At 37.1% G+C, this 22067-nt stretch overlaps 1 protein-coding gene and 1 long non-coding RNA gene across 13 annotated transcripts in view; one reads left to right on the plus strand and one right to left on the minus strand.

Annotated features, from left to right (window-relative positions):
• LOC109499960 overlaps positions 1–11168 on the minus strand; it is a 39132-nt gene extending 27964 nt beyond the window's left edge. For all 9 annotated transcript variants that reach the window (XR_006598384.1, XR_002742509.2, XR_006598390.1 and 6 more), the window contains exons 1-2: positions 11023–11168; positions 2468–2621 (exon numbers count right to left, since the gene is read on the minus strand). This is a non-coding gene — a long non-coding RNA (uncharacterized LOC109499960). The remainder of the gene's footprint in view (positions 1–2467; positions 2622–11022) is intronic.
• Positions 1–22067, plus strand: part of TAB2 (TGF-beta activated kinase 1 (MAP3K7) binding protein 2) — a 91268-nt gene that overhangs the window by 54935 nt on the left and 14266 nt on the right. For all 4 annotated transcript variants that reach the window (XM_045058186.1, XM_006932085.5, XR_006598381.1 and 1 more), the window contains 2 exons: positions 21256–21416; positions 21633–21726. In XM_045058186.1, coding sequence (XP_044914121.1) covers positions 21256–21416; positions 21633–21726 — 255 coding nt within the window. The remainder of the gene's footprint in view (positions 1–21255; positions 21417–21632; positions 21727–22067) is intronic.

The raw sequence follows: 22067 nt of genomic DNA on the forward strand, positions 1-22067 counted from the left end.
TGAGCCACCCAGGCGCTCCTGGTCTGTTTACTTTCTTAATGTTTGCTTTTCAGGTAATTCTCTTCTCCGTGGTGATGCTTACCTGCCCTTTAAAATTTCTACAAACACACATCTTAGTAAGAGATGAGTGAATTCATACAGTAAATCTGCCTTCTTCGACCAGGCAAATTCTCTACTTACTCTTAAGGCATTTTCATTTTTCTAATATGATGTTGTTCGTCTTATTTTATGTCAAAAGCTAACTTCTTCAAGTCCTAGAATAATTGAACTCAGAGATTTGATTTCTATTCTAGATATTTGTCTCTTTCAGTCACCCTTAATCATCCATGAACGCAGCCTTTCTTTTTATTTGGAATTGTGAATAAAAACATTAGTTTTCAGTCTGTCTCTCTTGATTATCCTTTTCTGAAATAGACTAGTTGATATTGACATAATAATAAATGATATCTGTATTAGTTCAAGTAGAGATAATTTCTGTCATACATATTTTATTTGGTCCCTTAAGTTACGTAATCTTCAGTAGGAAACTGTTAAATTCATTCAGATAAGAAAGTGGAGGGTAAGTGTCTTCTTGACTATTGATGTAAATTTGTAGATTGGCTGCGAGTCCTTTAGAGTAACAACATGTCGTACTCCTCTTTGTGTCCCCAGTGAATTGTTCCAAGCACTGTAGGCAGGAAAGTACTATATATATCGTCACTCCCACGCAGCCACCTACTACCCCTAGTACCACTTGTCCTTTTAAAAATTCCTAAAAATAGGGGCACCTGGGTGGCTCAGTTGGTTAAGCTTGAGACTCTTGATTTCAGCTCAGGTCATGATCTCATGTTTTGTGAATTCAAACCACTAATCAGTCTCTGCACTGTCAGTGCAGAGCCTGTTTGGGATTCTCTCTCTCTCTCTCTCTCTCTCTCTCTCTCTCTCTCTCTCTCTCTCTCAATAAATAAACTTAAAAACAATTCTAAAAATAATGATTTCACTGCTGAGTTTCTCAGAAGAGCCTGATTGTTTTGGCTTATTTTATGTTTCAAGCAATTAGATTCTTGTGATTTTCAACTCAAGCTGGACTGTGGTGTTTTCAGATTCCATAAACACCTGTGCAGCTTTCAAATTAAGATGCCCAGGTCTTAACCCAAACTTGCTCAGTTAGAATCTCTGAATGGTGAAGCCTAGTGTACATGTGTGTTTTCAAAGGTCTGTGGGTGATTCCAATTGCACTAAAAATTGTGCTAAAACTTCTGTTTGTTTTCCATATATCTGTGACTAAATTGGACCCAGTTTGTTTGTTTGTTTGTTTATTGTTTACTTTTTGAGAGACAGAGAGGGACAGAGGAGGGGCAGAAAGAGAGAGGGAGACACAGAATCCAAAGCAGGCTCCAGGCTCTGAGCTGCCAGCACAGAGCCCGATGCAGGACTTGAACTCAGGAACCATGAGATCATGACCTGAACCAAAGTCAGATGCTTAACTGACTGAGCCACCCAGGTGCCCCAAACTGGAACCATTTTTGTTTGGTTTCAGTGGTATATGAATTTTAATATACCACTATTTATTCCACTGATACTTAATTCTTACTCTTCTCCCAAAGTCCTCCCTTCTCCTTCTCTCCTTCCATCAAAATAGCAGATTTCCTGTATTCATATAGTTTGCTATTTCTTAAATGGAGAATAAATTGTTGTATGAAGACGATTTGGTAAAGGGAATTTTCAATTGAAATAGACATGATGATCACATTTAACTGGATTGTGAATATAAAGTGTTGCTTAAACTTGCTATCTCCCAGTTTTTCTCATTCTCTTTGGAATCTACTCTAGTCAGGATTTTTTCCACTATAGTCAGCTCTTGTTAAGGTCATGAGTGACAGCATTGTTACAAAACCTATCTGTCTCCTTTCAGCCCTCATCTTCCTTGATGTGCGTACAGCCACATTTACCAGTGAAGCACCCTCTTCACGGTGAAACATTTTATTCATTTGACTTCTAGGATACTATAAAATTTCCACCTTCCTTTTTATTCTTTGCTCATCCTCCTTCCCTCATCTCTCATCTCTTCATCCTCCCACTTCTCAAAGAAGTGGGATCAATGCCTCAAAGCTTAATCCTTGGGCCCCTTCTCTTTTCTGTCTGTACCATTCTTTAGGTGATTCATTCAGCCTTATGACTCTATAAATACTATGTGCTGATGATTCCCTAATTCATAACCTAGACTTAATCCCGAATTTCAAGCCAGCTTATTTAACTACTTATTTAACATCTCCATTTGAATGTTTACTGGCCGTCTCAAGTTTTCCGTGTCTGAAATACCTTCTGATATTCCCTCCAGCTTACTCTCCCTGTAATCACTTTTCCCATCTCAGTTCATGGCAATTTAATTTTTTTTTTTTAATTAGGCCAGAAACTTCAGAAACACCCTTGACACCTTCTTTTTTTTCGTGTTTCACATCTAATCTGAAAATCTATCAACTCTAACCTTCAAGGTGTATCAAGAATTCTCTCTTCTTACCACCCCATTATTATCACTCTGGTCTCAGCCACCATCATCTCAAGTGGATTATTGCAGTAGCCGACCTGCTTTCACTCTTGCTTCCTTATGGTCTTCTTTCAGCTCAGCAGCCAGACAGATGCTGTTAAAAAACGTAAGTCAGATTATATCACTCTTCTGCATATGATGGCTATTTCATTCAGAGTAAAAGCTATGAACCCTTATGTGATCCACTGCCCATCGCTCATCTCTTTTCCTTCTGCTTACCACTTCCAGCCCTATTGGTCTTCTTGCCAATGGCCTTCCTTAAACAATGGAAGGGATGCCTTAGGATCTTTGTACTTGCTGTTCTCTGTCTGAAATTCTCTTCTCCCAGAATCCAGTTAATTCCCTTTGGATCTTTACTCAGATGTCACCTTTTCAGTGAAATTATCCCTGGTATCCCTGTCTAAATCCATGCCAGCATTTCCCATCTTTCCATCCTTGCTTATTTTTGCTCAGAGAGGGGAAAATGAATAATCTAATAGTAAGATACATAATAACTAATAAATACCTGCTGAAAGCTTACTATGTGCTAGGCACTTTTCTGAATGCCCATTTATTTCCCACAACCAACTATAAAGCAGACACTAGTATTATTCCTGTTTTCAGATTAACATACTTAGAAACAGACAGGGTAAATACCTTGCCAAAGGACAAATGACAAGATTCTAACCTAGGAAATTGACAGTGGAGCCCACACTCTTAAACCACAGCATTGTAACCTCTTTCCACATTTTAAAAATAAACCCTCTGGATAGATGCTTCAAGTTTGTCTTGTAGCTTCACATAACCCCTGGTTCACCACTGTGGGGGCGACATGTGCCCCAGTTTAAGAAGCGTGAAGCTAAAAGATCACTCAATAAAAATAAGTAAAACAAAAACAGGCAGCTATAGGGTAAGAAATCACAATATACAGATATAATTAGAAATACGACTTGAAAAAATAAAGCAGTCCCCTGGAGAAAGAAGTATAGGGAGCACTAGACTTCTAAAGGCACCTGAACATTAAAGAAAAAAAAAAAAAATGCTGGTGAGTGAAGGCCCTGGTTTGAGAGCCCAGAGCCTACCCAAGTAACAAATAGCAGGGTTGCACGGAATCCGCCGCTCAAATTACTTCTCTACACTAACAGCCTTCAGACAGCTGAAACAACAGCACTCGCTTGCTTTACACATATGTACATACATGTGGAATTTCATAACATTCGTGTGGCTGCGTATCCTTGTATTACCTGGTGCGTGCGCACCGGATTGGCGGGAGTACCGTTCTCCAGCCCTTTCATCTTGTTTCTTTCTGTTTAGTGTGGAACTGCTGTTGACCTAGATTTATGCATCATCCAGTGACAAAATTCTTGATCTCGTGTTTCTTTGACTTGGTTCTATTCAAATCAAAAGATTATTCAGGATGCCTGGGTGGCTCAGTCGGTTAAGCGGCTGACTTCAGCTCAGGTCATGATCTCGGTGAGTTCGAGCACTGCGTCGGGCTCTGTGCTGACAGCTCAGAGCCTGGAGCCTGTTTCAGATTCTGTGTCTCCCTCTCTCTGACCCTCCCCCGTTCATGCTCTGTCTCTCTCTGTCTCAAAAATAAATAAATGTTAAAAAAAAGTTTTTTTTTTAATTATTATTTCCTGAAAATGTATCTTTTGTGAGGTTAACTTATACGTGTTTGACGCTCTACAGTTTATACAGCACTCACTAAGGTACTTAATGCGGTGACCCGAATAATAGTGATCTTTAAGAAAAGACCTGAATTCTGATTTATGTGGCATGGGTAATAAAGAGAAAAGAAGTGTCTCTGCCTCCTGCAGTGAAATTGATCTCTCTAAAGCTCCTGGAACAGGCTATTTCAGAATAGAAAGAGAAGTTGAGCCAAGTACCAGAGTCGTAGGAAAATATTTTTCTCAAGTTGAGGACGGAACATACATAAATAAATTTGGTACACTAAATGCATTCTTTTTCATTTGTATTTCATCTAACATTTAAAATCTAAAAATACTACAATCAAACATGTCAAAAATGAGAACTTATGTCTATAAAAGATACATTGATTGGTAAGCCCTCGCTATCGAATGAGAAGAAAAAGGGATAAATTAATGAAACTTTCCCAGGTCCTGCTCATTTCATCACCCAAGTCTACCAACACCACTGCTAAAGGAATTAAATTACACTTGAGTCCTTATCAAAGTACTACAGGAACCAGAGACACAAATGAATGCCCAATAGAAAAGACAAATTCAGGTTAGAGAGAAATGCCCTTTTGAAGTCTGTGGATATAAAGAAGACTCCTATCTGCTAAGAACAAATGTTAAAGTAAAAATTGCTTGCCAGTAGTAAGGATACTGTGTGGCCACAAGCTACGTTTTCCCCCTTGAGTCATACTGCCTGACTGTACCTAACTTCTGAAAAGTGCCAGTAAATATTTTATCATTCACTGTATTCTGGGACTTTCTGGTGCCCTCTCGCATTCATAGATGTACGCTTTTAGTAATACTGGCAACTTCTTTAGGTGTGAAGAACAAACATTTCATTGATTCAAACTAATTTATATTGTGGGGGATGGGAGGAAAGGCCTGCTTTCTATGTTTTGTTATAGCAGGCAGAGGCTCTTACCAGATTACCACTGGTGCCAAAAATCATGTCTTCTTCTCTTTTATTTCTGAAGAGCCTCGCATCAGGCTCTGTGCTCACAGCTCAGAGCCTGGAGCCTGCTTCACATTCCCTCTCTCTGTCCCTCCCCCACTCACTCTCTGTCTCTGTCTCTCTCTCTCTCTCAAAAATAAGTAAACATTTTTTTTAAATTTACATATATAAGGTTATAAACATTTTTAATGATTCCCTACTACTTTTTTCCCAATTATATTTATGGTCCTATCATACTGTTAAGCAGTAGCCTTGACTTTGAACCTGAAATACAAAAACAAATAAGGAAAATTACGAGATGAAATTTAGCTCCTTGGACTTTGTATTTCTCATTCCTTGTCCTTTTTTTTTAACCAGTGCTTCCCTCCAAATCACACTTTCTATTTAACAATATTCAATAAATATGCTAATCATGACAAAAATTGAGAGGGCTAAATATTCTTTTCAAGAGGAAATAAAATTTAATTTTTTAATCTGCCCTACTTCTCATAGGTTCTTCCCAGTCTCAAGACTTACTACCTTTCTTAATTTGAAATCTCAGGATTGGAAGAGACTTCAAAAGTCATTTAGAATTGTACAACTGTGTACAATTGTGCAGAGGTCATCCAGCCCACTTGCCCAGTTAACACTTAGTCCTCACGATCCCTAGTCATTGTAAACCCATTCTGTACGTACTTCAGTCCCTGAGGAGAGAGAAGCTGCCTCCCAAGGTAGCAAATCCCACTTTGCACAGTTCTGCCTTTTGGCAAGTTATTTCTTGCATTAAACTGGTCTCTTTAAAAAGTATTATGCAGTAACATATGCACATGATAAAAGAAATTTCAACTCCCCCCCCCCCCAAAAAAAGGAAGCTAGGATTACAATCTGTCTCCTTTCAACACCTGCCTGTGTCTCCCCCCTCGGCCCTCCCACCATTTAACTATCAGAGGTAACCTCCACTAACAGTCTTGATCCCCCTTCTCTCTGTAATCATACACGTACACACACATACTTTTTGTAACGGGAACCCACTATACACATATGGCATACATAAATACACACATGTGGGATTTTATAATACATAACCTACCGTATGTAGGACATAAACACTGGAGAGTTACGCTCCACAGTTTTTGCTGAAGATCATTGCATTTCAGCCTGTACAAATCTCTTTCATTCTTTTAATATACTTTTTAAACATTTTTATTCATTTTAGTAGCTTTATTGAGATAGAGTTTACGCCCGTGAAATTCACTTACTTACGGTGTACAAACCAATGATTTTGGGCAGAGTCACATGTACAACCATAGCCACAACCAATACTAAACATTTTTGTCACCTCAGAAACTCCACACCCTTTAGCTATCAGCTGCCTGCCCCATCACCCCTACCCTCAGCCTTAAGCAACCGCTAATCTACTTTCTGGCTCTAAATTTATATATTCTGGACTCTTACAATAAATGGAATTACCTAATATGGAGACTTTCATGACTGGCTCTTTTCACCTAGCATACTGTTGTAGAATTCATCCATGTTGCAGCATATGTTACTATTTGCATTCTTTTTTTCAGCTGAACAACGTGCTTTTGTATAGATGGAGACCACATTTTTGCTTGTTCATTCATCAGTTGATGGACATTTAGGTTGTTTCCATCTTTTAACTATTATGAATGATGCCGCTGTAAACATTCATGTACACCTTTTTGGTGGACATTTGGTTTTATTTCTCTTGAATATGTACTGGGAGTAGAATTCCTGATTCCTATACTAATTCTGTGGCTAACCATTGGGGAACTGCCAGACTGTTTTCCAAAGTGGCTGTACCATTTTGCATTCCCACCAACTGTATGTGAGTATTTTGATTTTTCCACACCATCAATAGTTGCCATCATTTGACTTTGAATCTTGCTATCCTAGTAGCTATGAAGTTGTATTTCTTTGTGGTTTTGATTTGCATTTCTCTGACGGCTAATGATGTTGAGGATTACGACATGTGTTTATTGGCCATTTGTGTATTTTCTTTGGAGAAATGCCTATTTATAGCCTTTGCCTTTTTTAAATTGGGTTGTCTTTTTATTATTGAGTTGTATGAATTCTTTGTGTATTCTGAATATAAGTCTCTGATGATTTGCAGTTATGTTTTCCCATTCTGTGAGTTTTTATTTCAAGTAAGCTCTATGCCCAATGTGGGGCTTGAACTCATGATTCCCACAGTCAAGAGTTGCATGCTCTACCAACTGAGCCAGCCAGGCCCCCTATCTTTTCATTTTCTTGACTGTTGTTTGAAGCACAAAAGTTTTTAATTTAGCTGCAATCTAATTTATCTCTTTTTCCGTTAATTGCTCCTGTTTTTAGTGTCATATCTAAGAATCAGTTGCCAAAGCAAAGGTCATGAGAATTTACTCCTATGTTTTCTTTTAAGAGTTTTGTAGTTTTAGTGCTTGTATTTTGGTCTTTGATGTATTTTGACTTAATTTCTATATAATAGTATGAGGTAAGGGTCCAGTTTCATTCTTTCACCTGGGGCTTATCCAGATGCCCCAGCACCATTTGTTGGAAAGGCTTTTCTTTCCTCGCTGAATGGTCTTGGCACCCTCATAGAAAATCAGTTGACCATAAACACATGGTTTATTTCTGGACTCTCAGTTCTTTTTCATTGATCTGTATGTCTGTCTTTAGGCCAGTACTACACTGTCTTGATCATTGTTACTTTGTAGTAAGTTTTGAAATTGAGACCTGTAAATTCTACTTGGTTCTTTTTCAAGATTATTTTGGCTATTTGCAGTCTCTTGCTGTTCTATATAAATTTTAGAATAAACTTGTCGATTTCTACAAAGAAGTCAGCTGGGATTCTAATAGAAATTGCACTGGAGTATTTTTCTACATATACTTGATGTTTTGTTTTGCTTTGTTTTGTTTAAATGCAATCAGAGCAAAAGGGTTTGTAGTGAAAAGTTCATCTCGCCAGAGGCAACTGATAGCTATTCACAAATATTTCATTTTGCATTCTTCTAGAAACTGAAATGTAGCAAATCAAGGTATATAGGTATATAGATATATTTTTATACAAATGAAATATAGTATCTCGTGTTTTGTGTTTGTCCTTTTTTTTTCTTTATCACTTTGAGAGCATTCCATGACAGCAGGTGCAGATAGATCTCTTTGTTAAAAAATGGCTGCACAGCAGTTTGTACCATAATCCATAACCAGTCCTTTCTTGATAGATAGACATTAAGGTCTTATTTTTACAAACCATTGCCGTAAAAATCCTGTACATACATATTTATGCCCATGTCCAAGTATGTTGGCAGAAGAGATTACCAGGAGTGGAACTGATGTGTCAAAGGATATGTGTATTTTTAATTTTGATAGATGTATCATTTAGGCTTGGTTATACGTCAGTAACAAACCGTGTCTTTAACAACCAAAGTTTATTTCTAGCTCACTTGCCACAGTAGATTAGCTGGTGGGCTCTGTTCTATATCATCCTCACTTAAGGACCCAGGTTGAGGGAAGCGCCATTCCACGTTTCCATGATTGTTCAGATAAAACAAAGGAAAATCAGCAAATCAGCACTGATTCCTTAAGCTTCTGCCCTGACACGTTACTCTTTAGCTAAAGGAAGTTACACAGCCACCCCTAACCACATCTAATTCCTGGAGAATGGGGAGGCATAATTCTACTGTATATACCTGGAAGGCAGAGAGCCAGAAATATTTGGTGAAGGACACCGATGACTATCACAGAAAATATTGCCAGTTTTGAGACTCTAGCTACCAGTTTATAATCTCATATTTGTAAACGGGGAACACTTTTGACAACATTTGTAAGAATGTTCTTTTTCTCCTTCCCTCCCTCGTGATGAGTATCATCACGATATAGGTGATTGAAAAAAAAAAATACATCTTTGTCAGTTTGGTAGGTAAAAATTTATTGCTCGGGTTTTTTAAAATTTGCATCTTTGAAAATGAGTGAGGTAGAGCACCTTTTCATGTGTTAATTTTTTAAGCTGTTTGTATTTTGTGAACTTGTCTGTTTTTATAAGATACCTACTGTTTTTTTCTAATACGTTGTTTTAACTTGGTCAATAAATTTTTTTATTTTATAAAGTTTCTTACTTTTATATGTTGAAACTTCTCAACCTTTTTTTTTTTTCTTTCTGGCTTCTGGGTTTTAGGTCTTATTTAGAAAGCCTTTCACCATTCCAAGATTTTGAAAAAAGACCAGAAATCTTGCACATATCTTCTCTTTATAGTGATATTCTTTGGAACCCTATTGAACTGGACTCATTTCTCTTTACTGTGGCAACCCTTCAAAACTTTTCTAAGCTGTAAACATCCCCCAGTTCCTTTATTGGTTCATCCAGTTGTATTTCTTTGAGGCTCTTTTGGTATCTCTAGGCCCTGGTTTTCTTTTTCTCTATAACAGAAGTTTTAGACAGTGTCTCTATCTTAATGCGGTAAAATTATATGTAGAATCTTATACACACAAATAAAGGCCAACAAAGTGTTTATCTAGCAGAAGCCTAATCATAGGAGTTAGGCATCATTCCTTATAGTTTTGTTACATCTGTGGCCCACATTAGAGGCCCAGTTTCAGCACTGTTGAAAGATCTGATTTCAAACTGTCTTTAAAAATGGCAAAAGTAGGGGCGCCTGGGTGGCTCAGTTGGTTGAGCGTCCGACTTCAGCTCAGGTCATGATCTCTGGTCTGTGAGTTCGAGCCCCGCGTCAGGTTCTGTGCTGACAGCTCGGAGCCTGGAGCCTGCTTCCAATTCTGTGTCTCCCTCTCTCTCTCTGCCCCTTCCCCACTCATGCTCTGTCTCTCTCTGTCTCTCAAAAATGAATAAATGTTAAAAAAAATTTTTTTAAATGGCAAAAGTAGATGAAAACATCAGGAAACTTAATTTTAATGAGTAATTGCCATCTCTCAATCTTTTGTGACTCCATCACTAAATAAGTGACAGTAATTATACATTGGCATATAAAACAAATACCTCTGCTGTCAACAGTTACAGTCTAGAACAGTTTTGATTTATTTTAGAAGCTGACATTGTACTTTGTTAGGTACAGTGACTTAGGCACATAACTGACTTTGGCATGTGAAATTGTCATGACAGACAAAAATATAAAAGATATTAGAAGTAAGTACCTATTAGATTTCCAGTTGCAAATTTCCCTCTCTCTCTCTCTCTCTCTCTCTCTCTCTCTCTCTCTCTCTCTCTAATAAGCCAAAGATCTTTATATCCATAAATACCTGGTACATTTTCCAGTGGCAAAGGTATTCTTTTAATATGCACTTTGCATCCTCTTTTTTTTTTAGCAAGTTTTTTTATTGGCACCAATTAAAAAGACTAGGCACCTGAGAAATCGCGTAATTTCCCCACAAGTTCAAGTCAAACTTTTTGTCTAAAGAAATAGAATGTAAGAATGATGACTGAAGAATGAAACTACTTTTGGGGGGAGATGGGGTAAATCCTTAAAAACTGTAGGATAAAGGAATTTTCTGTAAGAATTATAAAGACTTGACATTTGTTAATAATACAAAAGCTGCAGGGGCGCCTGGGTGGCACAGTCGGTTAAGCGTCCGACTTCAGCCAGGTCACGATCTCGCGGTCCGGGAGTTCGAGCCCCGCGTGGGGCTCTGGGCTGATGGCTCGGAGCCTGGAGCCTGTTTCCGATTCTGTGTCTCCCTCTCTCTCTGCCCCTCCCCCGTTCATGCTCTGTCTCTCTCTGTCCCAACAATAAATAAACGTTGAAAAAAAAATTAAATAATACAAAAGCTGCACATTTGTCTAGTGCTTTACCATTTGTAAAATAGTTATGCAGATGCGAGACCTACGTGGAGCTTAAGAGAGGCAGTTGAAAAAAAAAAACTGTGAATACCTTAATTAGAATTACAGTTTTTCCTTCTTGAATGTCAACCCTGTCATCACCATTCCCGGACAACAGTGGTGATTCTGTATCTCTTCACCTTAGGTCTCAAGTGCATTTGTTCTCTTCCTCATTTTCTCTTACTTCCCAACCCCCCCCCCACCCCCCCACAATGGAAATGCAGTTTTCAGAATGTATGCTGTGTTCCATGCTGTTATTTTAAAAGCTTAAGTCAGACATTTTTTTTTCTCTTACCCCCCCATTTGGGAGGAGAACAAATCAAAATTAATTTTTGGTTCATTTTATGGTTAACCATTTTTACTGTTCTTTCTTCCATTACTAATTCATATACCCACATTTCATAAGAAGAAAAAAATCTGACCGTGCTTTGAATGTCAGTGCCACAAGGGATGGGATCTCTTCTAACTTGCTCCCTTCTCTCTGTAATGCTTGTACAGTGCCTGAAACATGGTAGGTAGACAGTATCTCTTTTTTTTTTTTTTTTAACTTTTGGAGAAATTACATGTTATTTACACTATAAAAATACCTAAAATTATGGGGCGCCTGGGTGGCTCAGTCGGTTAAGCGGCCGACTTCGGCTCAGATCATGATCTCTCGGTCCATGAGTTCGAGCCCCGCGTCGGGCTCTGTGCTGACAGCTCAGAGCCTGGAGCCTGTTTTAGATTCTGTGTCTCCCTCTCTCTGACCCTCCCCTGTTCATGCTCTGCTGCTCCCTGTCTCAAAAATAAATAAAACGTTAAAAAAAAATTAAAAAAAAATACCTAAAATTAGTAAAACTAACACCATCTGAAACTTGAAGTGTGTTTTTCTAATTACCAATAAACCTGAGTAAGAAATTGTGTCCGTCGTTCCTGGAAGTTGACAAAAGCTGGGTAAAGACTAAGCTTTCTGAAACTGCTGCTTTAAAAAAATGCCCGTAGGACTGGTTTAAGGGCCCCAGTATTTGAATTCACTAATACTTATTTTAACAACCACAAGAGGGAGTTGTATGCTTAAATTACCTTTATATGTTAAAATGTAGTTTTGCCTGAAAGAGGATTTAAAAGGTGCTGAATGTTTTTTCCACTACCCGTTATTCCTTCTCTTTTTTGTGTGTATATCTAAAAGTAGATAGGTAGGTTTCGAAACCAAAGTCAGTGTGTGATTGAGGTGTTAAATACATCACTTAGGTTATTGCCTAGGCAGAACTAGCATATAGAAAACAACGCCACCTTTCTGCATTGCGAGCAACTTAAAAGTCTTGCCAGATTTCAAAATGTATTCAGCTGTGTTAAGTGAAAAATACTAAAACTAAACATTCAGGGAGAACTCTAAAATAAATTCCATGTTTCTGTTTTATCAGTATTTCTGTCTCTTGGGCCTAAAATTAGTATTTTACTCCACCGTTCATTAAAAGTCAATTGTTGTCACTATTTTACACGTAATAGATACTTATCAAGTGCCTATAATTGTCGACATTTAGTATTAGATACCAGGTGGTACAAAATCAGTGTTTACCCTCAAGGACCTTGAGGTTTAGTTGAGAGATGTACTTGATAATGAAAAATCTAAAATGCTGAATTTTTCCTAGTGTGAAATGAAATGGACTCATCTAACAAAAAAAGTTGCTTCTCTAATTTGTATTTATAAATTTATATTAATATAAATATATATAATATATATATAATATATATAAATATATAAATATATATAAATATATATAAATATATATTATATTATATATGTAATATTTATATATATAATATATAATATAATATATATAAATATATAATATAAATATATATAAATATATATTATAAATATATATGTAAATTGTATTTATAAATTTAAAAAAGTTGCTTCTCTAATTTGTATTTATAAATACAAAGTAATAGTAATAGTATTTTTATAAATACAAAAATGCTCTTGAAATAGTTCCTTTAACTTTGTTCCTTCACACTTCAGGGTATTAATTTATTTATTAATTTATTTAATTTATTTAATGCCCTTTCAGGGTATTAATTTATTTAATGCCCTTTGAACAGGTAGTATAGAAATATACTTAAGCTTCTTTACTACTAAAATTACCTTGGATTTCAGAATACTAAAAATTTAATTAATCTGGTTTTGGCTAAACAAAATACTGTTACGATGCAAATACTGCTAAAGAAACTACAGCACAGTCTTTACTCATACATGATTGGATATATTTTAATTTTAGACATTTATATATGTTACATTATATCCTGTATATCCTGTATATTCTGTAGATGTATATATACATATTCTGTATATAGACACAGTTATGTCTAGGTGTGGTGTTTTTTTTAATCATCCTTGTTTCATATTCAGTGAACTCCTGTTGAAAGGCTTATTTCTCCCTTCAGTTCTGGAAATCCCCTCCTGAGTCCCAGTTTTTCCATTGTCTCTTTCTAGAGCTTCTCTTACTCAGCTATTCAACATCCTATACCAGCCTTCTACTTCTCATAGCCCTGTGCTCAGATATTCTACCTCCTTATCTTTCCCATTATGTAATTCAAGAGGTTTCCTTAATTTTTGTTCCAACCCATGTATGAAGTTTTCATTTCAGCAGTGATGTTCTTAATGTCTAAGAGCTATTTCTCGAATTCCTTTTTCATAGCAGACTATTGTTGCATGGGTGCATGAATGTCTCAGATCTCTGAATGATGCTAATTAGAATTTAAGTTTTCGTCTAGCTCCTAAATCCTCTCTGCTTGATCTAGGTTTAGTCTTTCTCTTTGTTTATATAGATCTTTGACATGTCAGACGTTTCTGAAATGTATGGTGATCCATGGCTGTTGGTTCATATTTAAAATTTTTTTTCTTAATGTTTACTTATTCTTAGAGAGAGAGACAGAGCGCCAGTAGGGGAGGGGCAGAGAGAGAGGGAGACACAGAATCTGAACTAGGCTCCAGGCTCTGGCTGTCAGCACAAAGCCGGACACAGGCTTTGACCTCATGGACCGCGAGATCATGACCTGAGCCAAAGTCGGACGCTTAACTGACTGAGCCACCCAGGCACCCCAATTTATATCTGAGAATGAAAGACTGAGAAAACTAAGTGGAAACCTACATGAGAACGAGGGACTTGTCACTTGGGAGACTTTGCTATGTGATGAGTGAGGAGCCAGCTACGAGGAGAGAACACTACCATCACGGCCTAACGTTGTTTGTATATGGGGACCAGCTTGAGAAATCCATGTTGGGTGGCCTTGAGAATAGACATGCAACTGCCTGTCCCACAGGATAGGGTAAGGCCGACTGTTGCATAAACAGATATCCAATTAAAACCTTATTTCCTTAACGTAGGCCTCCTGTTGTCACCTGCAGTCTTCAGTCTGGAGCCTCAGTAGGTCTCTGCGGTGCAGATGAGCTGCTTCGCTGTCCGAGATTGTAGCTTTCCCCACCCTCCTTCATTAGCCTGCTATTCCATCTACTTTCAGCCTTCCAGAAATTTGTTGAAATCTCTTGTCCATTAATTGCCTTTTTCCCGTTGGTTGTTGTTGTTGGATTGATGGTTTTATTCCTCTGTCATTGTCTTGGGGTTTCAGGAGGTGGAAAGTTCTATAAATACAATGTTTAGTCATCTTTAAATGGAAGTCCTGGCTAACATCGATTCTTCATAGCCTGGCTTTTTAAGTCCATATTTGTCTATATCTAAATGAATGACAAGAATGGAGAGAGAATTTTTCCTTTAGCTTACCCATGGAAGTCTGTGTAACAAATCACCCCTCCTCCCTTATAAATACGTATTACTAGATAGCACATGAGCCCAAATTATCCTTATGTGTGGTTGATGTGATTGTGTTTGTAACACTTTCTTAACATGTCAAAACAAAGAAACAAAACCCAAAAACCAGTCTCAGGGATTTCTCAAATCCCTTTTCAAAGCCATTTCTTGTAACAGAGGTGAAACTTTCTAGCCTCACCCCACGACTGCAGCCCAATTTTGTAAGCCTGCCTGACTCTCTTTCTAAGCTAATTCCCTTCTTTTGGACGCCAGAAGTATAATTGTCATGTTTCTTGCTCTGTAGTTAACACTCACCCTTTTTTCATTTCGTGGGGCCTGATCAGAGCAAAAGTGTCTGTAAACAAACACTGTAATGACTTTTCTTCATTATGAGTCTAATAAGGGTTCTTAATGATATGTACTGTGTAATGGTTTATATGGTGAAGGTTAAAACTGCAGACAGACCACAACGAGAGAAAAAGTTTATTACCTTTAGCTGAATTTTCATAGTGATTCATCTTGACACCCCTATTTTGTCATTCATCTTCCTGAGATTTCTATCTAAAACTCCCAAGCCACAAATGAAAAGTGAACTGGGCACATAGAAATCTAGGCACTTAGAAGAAATAATGGCTAAGAAGTAGAGGGTCATATCTCTTTCCTACTATCTTCAGAGCACTTTTTATCTTGTTTATAATTAACAGACATACTTAAGAGATCCTGAAGAGTCTATGGACTACATTTTTCATTCCTAAGTAATATAATATAATATAATATAATATAATATAATATAATATAATATAATATAACATAACATAACATAATATAACATAATATAACATAATATAACATAATATAACATAATATAGCATAATATAATTATAACTCTGTTCTAAGATTTTGTCTTCACTGGAAAGAAATCTCTCAAACAGAATTTGAGGTCATGGATTCACAGTATTTTACTTTCGGGGTTCAGTCTAATCATAAGTGTATCTTGCCATTTTTCCCCAAAGGCAAGCCATCTTCAGCCATTGCAGAAACTCCATTCTTTGTGAATCCCCAGGGATGTAAATAACATTTTTCTATTGCAGAAACATTCTGAAGAATTTACTCCTTGACTTCAAAATATGCCCACAACCTTCAGCAGCTATGGCTGCTTCAGTGACTGTGGCTCCTCTATTTTTCCTCAATTTTTTTTAACCAGATTTCTGCCTTGTTAAAGGATCTCTGCTACCAATATTGGCCTTCTCAGCTCTGTGGTATACTTTCCTATTTTGGTAGAAAGGATTACTAATACAGAGAATTACTGGGAAGAGTGCTTAGCCCCCGTCCTAGAATGTATGTTCTGAGATGGATTGGTTGGAAAATAAAATTGAAACAGAAATAAAGTTGGATGCTTGGTACCTTCCCCCCTCCACACTTTTATCACTAAGTAAAGAACCCTCTTTATGTCTCATATTTTGCCCTAAAGTCATCTTTTTCTGAAATGAATATTACTGCACTCGCTTTATTTCAATTTTACATATTTGCCTGCTATGTCACCTTCAAAACTTCCAAGTGGCCTTCAAGATGGTGTCTGGTTTTCAGCAGTTTGACTATGATGTGTTTGGTTTTTGTTTAACTACTGCTTGGAGATCTCTGGGTTCCTTTGATCTATGATTGATTGTCTTTCATTAATTTTGGAAGATATTTGCCCATTGTCTCTTTAAATATTTCTTCTGCCTTGTTTTTCTCTTCTCTTTAACTGATTACATGTATATTAGACTATTTGATATTTGTTCTTTTTTCCACTTTTTTCCTCTTGTTTGGGCAATTTCTGTCTTCCAAGTTAACTGATTCTTCTGTATCCAGTATGCTGGTAAGTCTGTTGAAGGAATTCTTTATCTCTGATACCATATTTAATTGCCAGCATTTGACTCTTTTTTTGTGTAATTTCCATTTGTCAGATTATCTGTTGGGTCCTGCCTGTTTGCTATCTGTCTTTTTAACTAGATTTTTTTTTAACATATTAATCATAGTTATTTTAAAATTCCCTGGCAGGTGGTTCTAGCATCTAGATCATCTGTTAGTATGGTTCTATTGATTGCTTTATCTCTTGGTGAGAAGTTGGATTTTTCTCTTGCTTTTCTGTGTGTCTCATAATTTTTTGTTGAATGCCAGTATTGTATGAAAAAAAAAACAAACAGAAGAGACTGAGATAAGTAGTATTTGCACCTGGAAATGAGAACAGCTCTTTTTTTTTTTCAGGTTATTAGTGTGAGGACTTTAGTCAATTCAGTCAGGCCCAGAGCTGGGTTTGGGTTTTGTCGTTAATCTTTAGTGTACCACTGCCTTCAAATATCTCCAGCAATTGACTGCTCTTACTTTGCATCTCTTAGAGTGGTACCCGAAGTGCAAACTATTTATTTTACTTTAGTCCTTTTACTTCCGACCTTTCTGTGCTATGATGGGTCCTACCCATGTACTCAGACTTCCTAACATGATCAGCAAGTCTCCACATGATCTGATAAAGGGCCAAATAGTAAACTATGTCTGATTTTGCAAGCCATGCAGTTTGTCACAGCTATTCAGCTCTGCTGTCGTAACACAATAACAGCCATAGACAATAAGTAAACAAGTGAGCATAGCTGTATTCCAGTAAAACTTTTTTCACAGAATCGGCAGTGAGCCATACTTGTCCAATGACCATAGTTTGTTGGCCACTCGTTGAGAGCCTTGTTCTTCCACACCATCACCACCCTCCCCACCACCACCATCACCCCCCCAGTCTCTCCTACCTCTGTAATGTAAGCTCTGCAAGGGCAGGGATTTTTGCCTGTTCTTTGATTTGACAATTAGGCTCTCAACATAATAAAAGAATGGGTGAGTGAATTATATTGTGTGTTTCTTATGAACAGTATATAGCTGAATTTTAAAAATTTAGTGTGCTGATCTCTTGTATCTAAACAAATACATTTAATTTTTTTTTTCAACGTTTATTTGTTTTTGGGACAGAGAGAGACAGAGCATGAACGGGGGAGGGGCAGAGAGAGAGGGAGACACAGAATCAGAAACAGGCTCCAGGCTCTGAGCCATCAGCCCAGAGCCCCACGCGGGGCTCGAACTCACGGACCGCGAGATCGTGACCTGGCTGAAGTCGGACGCTTAACCGACTGCGCCACCCAGGCGCCCCCAAATACATTTAATTAAATTGCAGTTGTGATTACTGATATATCTGGGATTATTCTTGTCATATTTTTTTTTTCTACTTTCTCTTTTTTCCTCCTTTCCTGCCATCTAAGTTTAATCAAATTTTCCTTCTCCTTTTGTTCAGTCTTTTTATTTAGAAGCTACATTCTATTTGGCTTTCTCTAATAGTGATCCCTACACATTTAATGTGTGTGTGTGTGTGTGTGTGTGTGTGTGTGTGTGTGTGTGTGTGTTTAAGTAGGCTCCACGCCCAACCTGGCGCTCGAGCTCACAACCCCGAGTTCAAGAGTCACATGCTTTACCGACTGAGCCAGCCAGGTGCCACTAACATGTAGGTTTGGTTTGGCAACATTTTAGAGTATTCTTCCTAAATACTTTCAAGACCTTAGAATGCTTCTCTGGGCTTCATATTTCCAATTTCTTGTTATTTCTTAATGTTTTAGTTTTACTTTGTTTTAAGCAGTTTATGCCACCCTGCCCACTGCCATGGTCTTTCCCCTTTTTTTAGAGTTAGAACTTTAGATTTGTTCACCTATTCTTTCCTTTTGTATTAATCTCCTTCTTATCAAAAAAAACATTAGTAGTATGTTCTTTCAGCAGCAGCCGGTGGTTGGTGAATTCCCCCAAACTTTACCTGAAAATGTTTATGCATCCATGCTCCGATAATTTAACTAGATGATCAAGTTATGCTATTATCTTTGAGAATCTGTTATTTCTCTTCTTTAGTTTTAGAAGTTTTTTCAGCAAGCATCTCTTCAAAGTTTGCCCCTTCCTATCCGTTGTCTCCTTCAGGAACTCCTTTTTTGACTTATGTGAGATTTTTTCACCCCTCTTTCATGTTTTCTGTCACTTTATCTCTGTGTTCCTGGTAGCGATCTTAGGCTTATCTTCCAGATCACTAGCTGTGTCTTTGACTGTATACAGTCTACTGTTTAATCTGTTTGACTTTTTCATTTCAGTGGCTACTTTTTACTTCTAGAGGTTGTTGATGGTACTTTTGCAAGTCTGTCTCTTTTATTCATAGTATCTTTTGCTGTATTTTTACGTACTCTGTTATCACTGTAGTCATCTCAGGCTTTTATATAGCTTCTTTCAGACTGTTACATAATCTCTAAGTTTGGGGGGCTCCTTCTAGGCCATGGATCTTCATGGGAGATCATTTTCTTGTTTGGTCAGACTTGTCTTTTGAAAGCTTCTCTTTATGGAAAGGATGTTTCCTCCACGGATCGCATGGTAATAGCTTCCTGGCGGTGGAAGTGGCTTGTCACGGCAGCTTGCACTTGCCTCTGCCCGCCCCTCCCAGCAAATCACCAGCCTGGGGCTCATTGGCGTCAGTATTTCTCACCCTGAGGTTCTCTCTCTGCCCTTAAGATATAAATTTTGACCACTCAGATGTGTTTTCACTTGGGTTTCAATTTCTCAGGAAATCTCTACTCATCCCTGCTTCATAAAGAATACTGAAGAATATCGCAGATATGTATCTTGTTTTAGAATTTCAGCATAAATATCAGGCATCATTTGGTCATCAGAGGATATTAAAGGATTCAGTCATTAGGGAGAAAACCATCATTAAATTTAAGAAATGCTACTTTTAAGTAAAATAATCACTAATTTGAGCAAATTTCTAATTAATGCCCCGTGAGACATGTTGTTGGCAGGTGGTTAGAGTTTAGAAAGGATGTTATTCCCCATTTTCCTTTGCTCTGTCCTTCATTCTTACTGCAGTCCTGCCTCCGTCTTTTCTTCTCTTTCTGTCTCCCTCCATAACAGCCCACATCCTCATCTTCTCTTAAGAAAATAAACCCTACCGTAGAATTCTTATATTTTAGAAATAGAGAGGTAAAACTGCAGTTCAAATAAATAAGTCAAATTGATAAAAGCCTGACAGAACAAGCTTGATAGGTAGGGATGTACTAAAGACCCAGCGGGTTTTCAACCAGGAACATGTGTACCTCCAAGAACACCTCCCTGCATTTACAGAATATATATTAAAATGGGAGAAAGGTTAACAGGGTTTTCATGTTTATCAGAATCAGCCATGCTTTTTAAAACTTGAAACATAATGCCCTAGTATTTATTTCTTCCAATTAATAAGAAAGGAAAATTACAGAGGGAAGCATTTGTGGATTATAACAGTGTCAGATTTTGTTGGGAAAAATTCTCTACTGTTTAAAGTTAATTTTGAAGTCCTTGATCCTAACAGCCTCCCAGACTCCACACCCTAATTCTGGTTCTAGAATACAGTACTCGATTGGCCTGAATATGTCTTAATATGCCATAGCCTTTTCCTTATTCTTTTGATTCTTAGAAAATGAGGTTTAAAAAATTAAGTAAAATAAAGAAATCTGAGTTTAGTTTAAGATGACTGTTTAGCATTAACCCAACCTGTTTAATCTACTTGACTTCTTCATTTTAATAACTATTTTTCATTTTTAAAGATTGTTAATTGTACTTTTCTAAATCTGCCCGTTTTCTCATGGTAGAATCATCCCACATTGCCTTTTTATAGAAGTAGATAAAGGTGTCTTCACTTCTAGCCCAGTATCCTAAAAAACAAGGCCCACATTGCCCAAGGATTGATCATAAGAACACACACTAATTTTTTGGCTTAATAAGGTTTCCCAAGCAGCTTATCCTTCATGCTACAAGATTGATTGTGTACTTTCTTTCTTTAAAAACCTTAGGAAAATATTTTCACAAAATAGAAGTGATTTCTTTAAATGGTATCATTTTTACTTGGTGATTTGAACAATTTAATGTTAGCATTGAACACTTTAATGTTAATATTCATGTGGATTGAAATCAGTCTGTCTTATTTGTTGGCATTCATCAAAATGGATTTGGCTTAACCCACATTCTCTTCTAAAATGTCTATAAAGTGTTCACATTAGAATACCTTATGCATAGTCCAAACATGTCAGGCTTCTTGGAGTAGGTCTTATCTTTCAGAGGGTCAGACGCAAATTAAATAAGAGTGAGTAGGTTAATTAACTAGACCGGAGCCTTTATAGAAGTAATAGGCTATAAATGCTGGCCTTAGCCACAAAGTGGGTTTAGCCAAACCGGTTTTTTTTTAATTTTTAGATGAGTAGCAACATTTGTCTGCTTAAATAATTAAAATAATTTTCAAGTTACAATTTTTTAAATTTTAAGTGTTCAAACTCAAAATATTTTGTTTTAGTGTATCTTTGGGATTCTTGGCATACTCTTGATTGTCACAGAAACACTATTTGTTTTCCCGAAGCTGCTTAAAGGTTAATTGACGGAAGTGAGTGGGTCCTCATGTTTGCTAATATGTGTTGCAGCTCTGTTGGTACACCAGAAGGCCAGAATGGAACGACTTCAAAGAGAACTTGAGATTCAAAAGAAAAAGCTGGATAAACTAAAATCTGAGGTCAATGAAATGGAAAATAATCTAACTCGAAGGCGCCTGAAAAGATCAAATTCCATATCCCAAATACCTTCAGTAAGTCTTTCTGTAATTCTTGTGACCTCTGTGCTTGGGAACATGAGAATAGGCAATCTGTCAGAAGTATAAAGAGTTGATCTAGTTTTCTAGAAATGCTCCTATTAACTCAGACTTGTTTCTTTGCCCTTACCTTCCCTTGCCAAACTCCACGCTTTCTTACCTAATGATAAGAGAATCCAATGTAGATCCTTCTCACACGGAATTATTTTTCAGCTCGAAGAAATGCAGCAATTGAGAAGTTGTAATAGACAACTCCAGATTGACATTGACTGCTTAACCAAAGAAATTGATCTTTTTCAAGCCCGAGGTAAAGTTCAGTGCATACTCAACTGGAATTCATTGTATTAATTTATCAACTCTTTTCCTGTGGCTGAAAACAAACTTCTCAGTTGTAAGCTTATTGTCTCAGATTTGACTTTGGAGCCAGATAGTACTAAAGAACTATTGTGTTTTTCTTCCCCACCCCCACTCCAAAAAAAATTATATATTTGGTTTAGGAGTAATTTGATAAAATTTGTATTATTCAAACCCGCTTTAGTCGTGTGTTAAGGGAAGACAGTAATTAGTATGTCTGGCTGTGCCATCAAAAGTATTACTGTTATGTATTAGTAGAATCTATAATATTTATTGTAATATTTATTAAGATTA

The sequence above is a fragment of the Felis catus genome, chromosome B2, assembly GCF_018350175.1.
Source record: "Felis catus isolate Fca126 chromosome B2, F.catus_Fca126_mat1.0, whole genome shotgun sequence".
NCBI lineage: Eukaryota > Metazoa > Chordata > Mammalia > Carnivora > Felidae > Felis > Felis catus.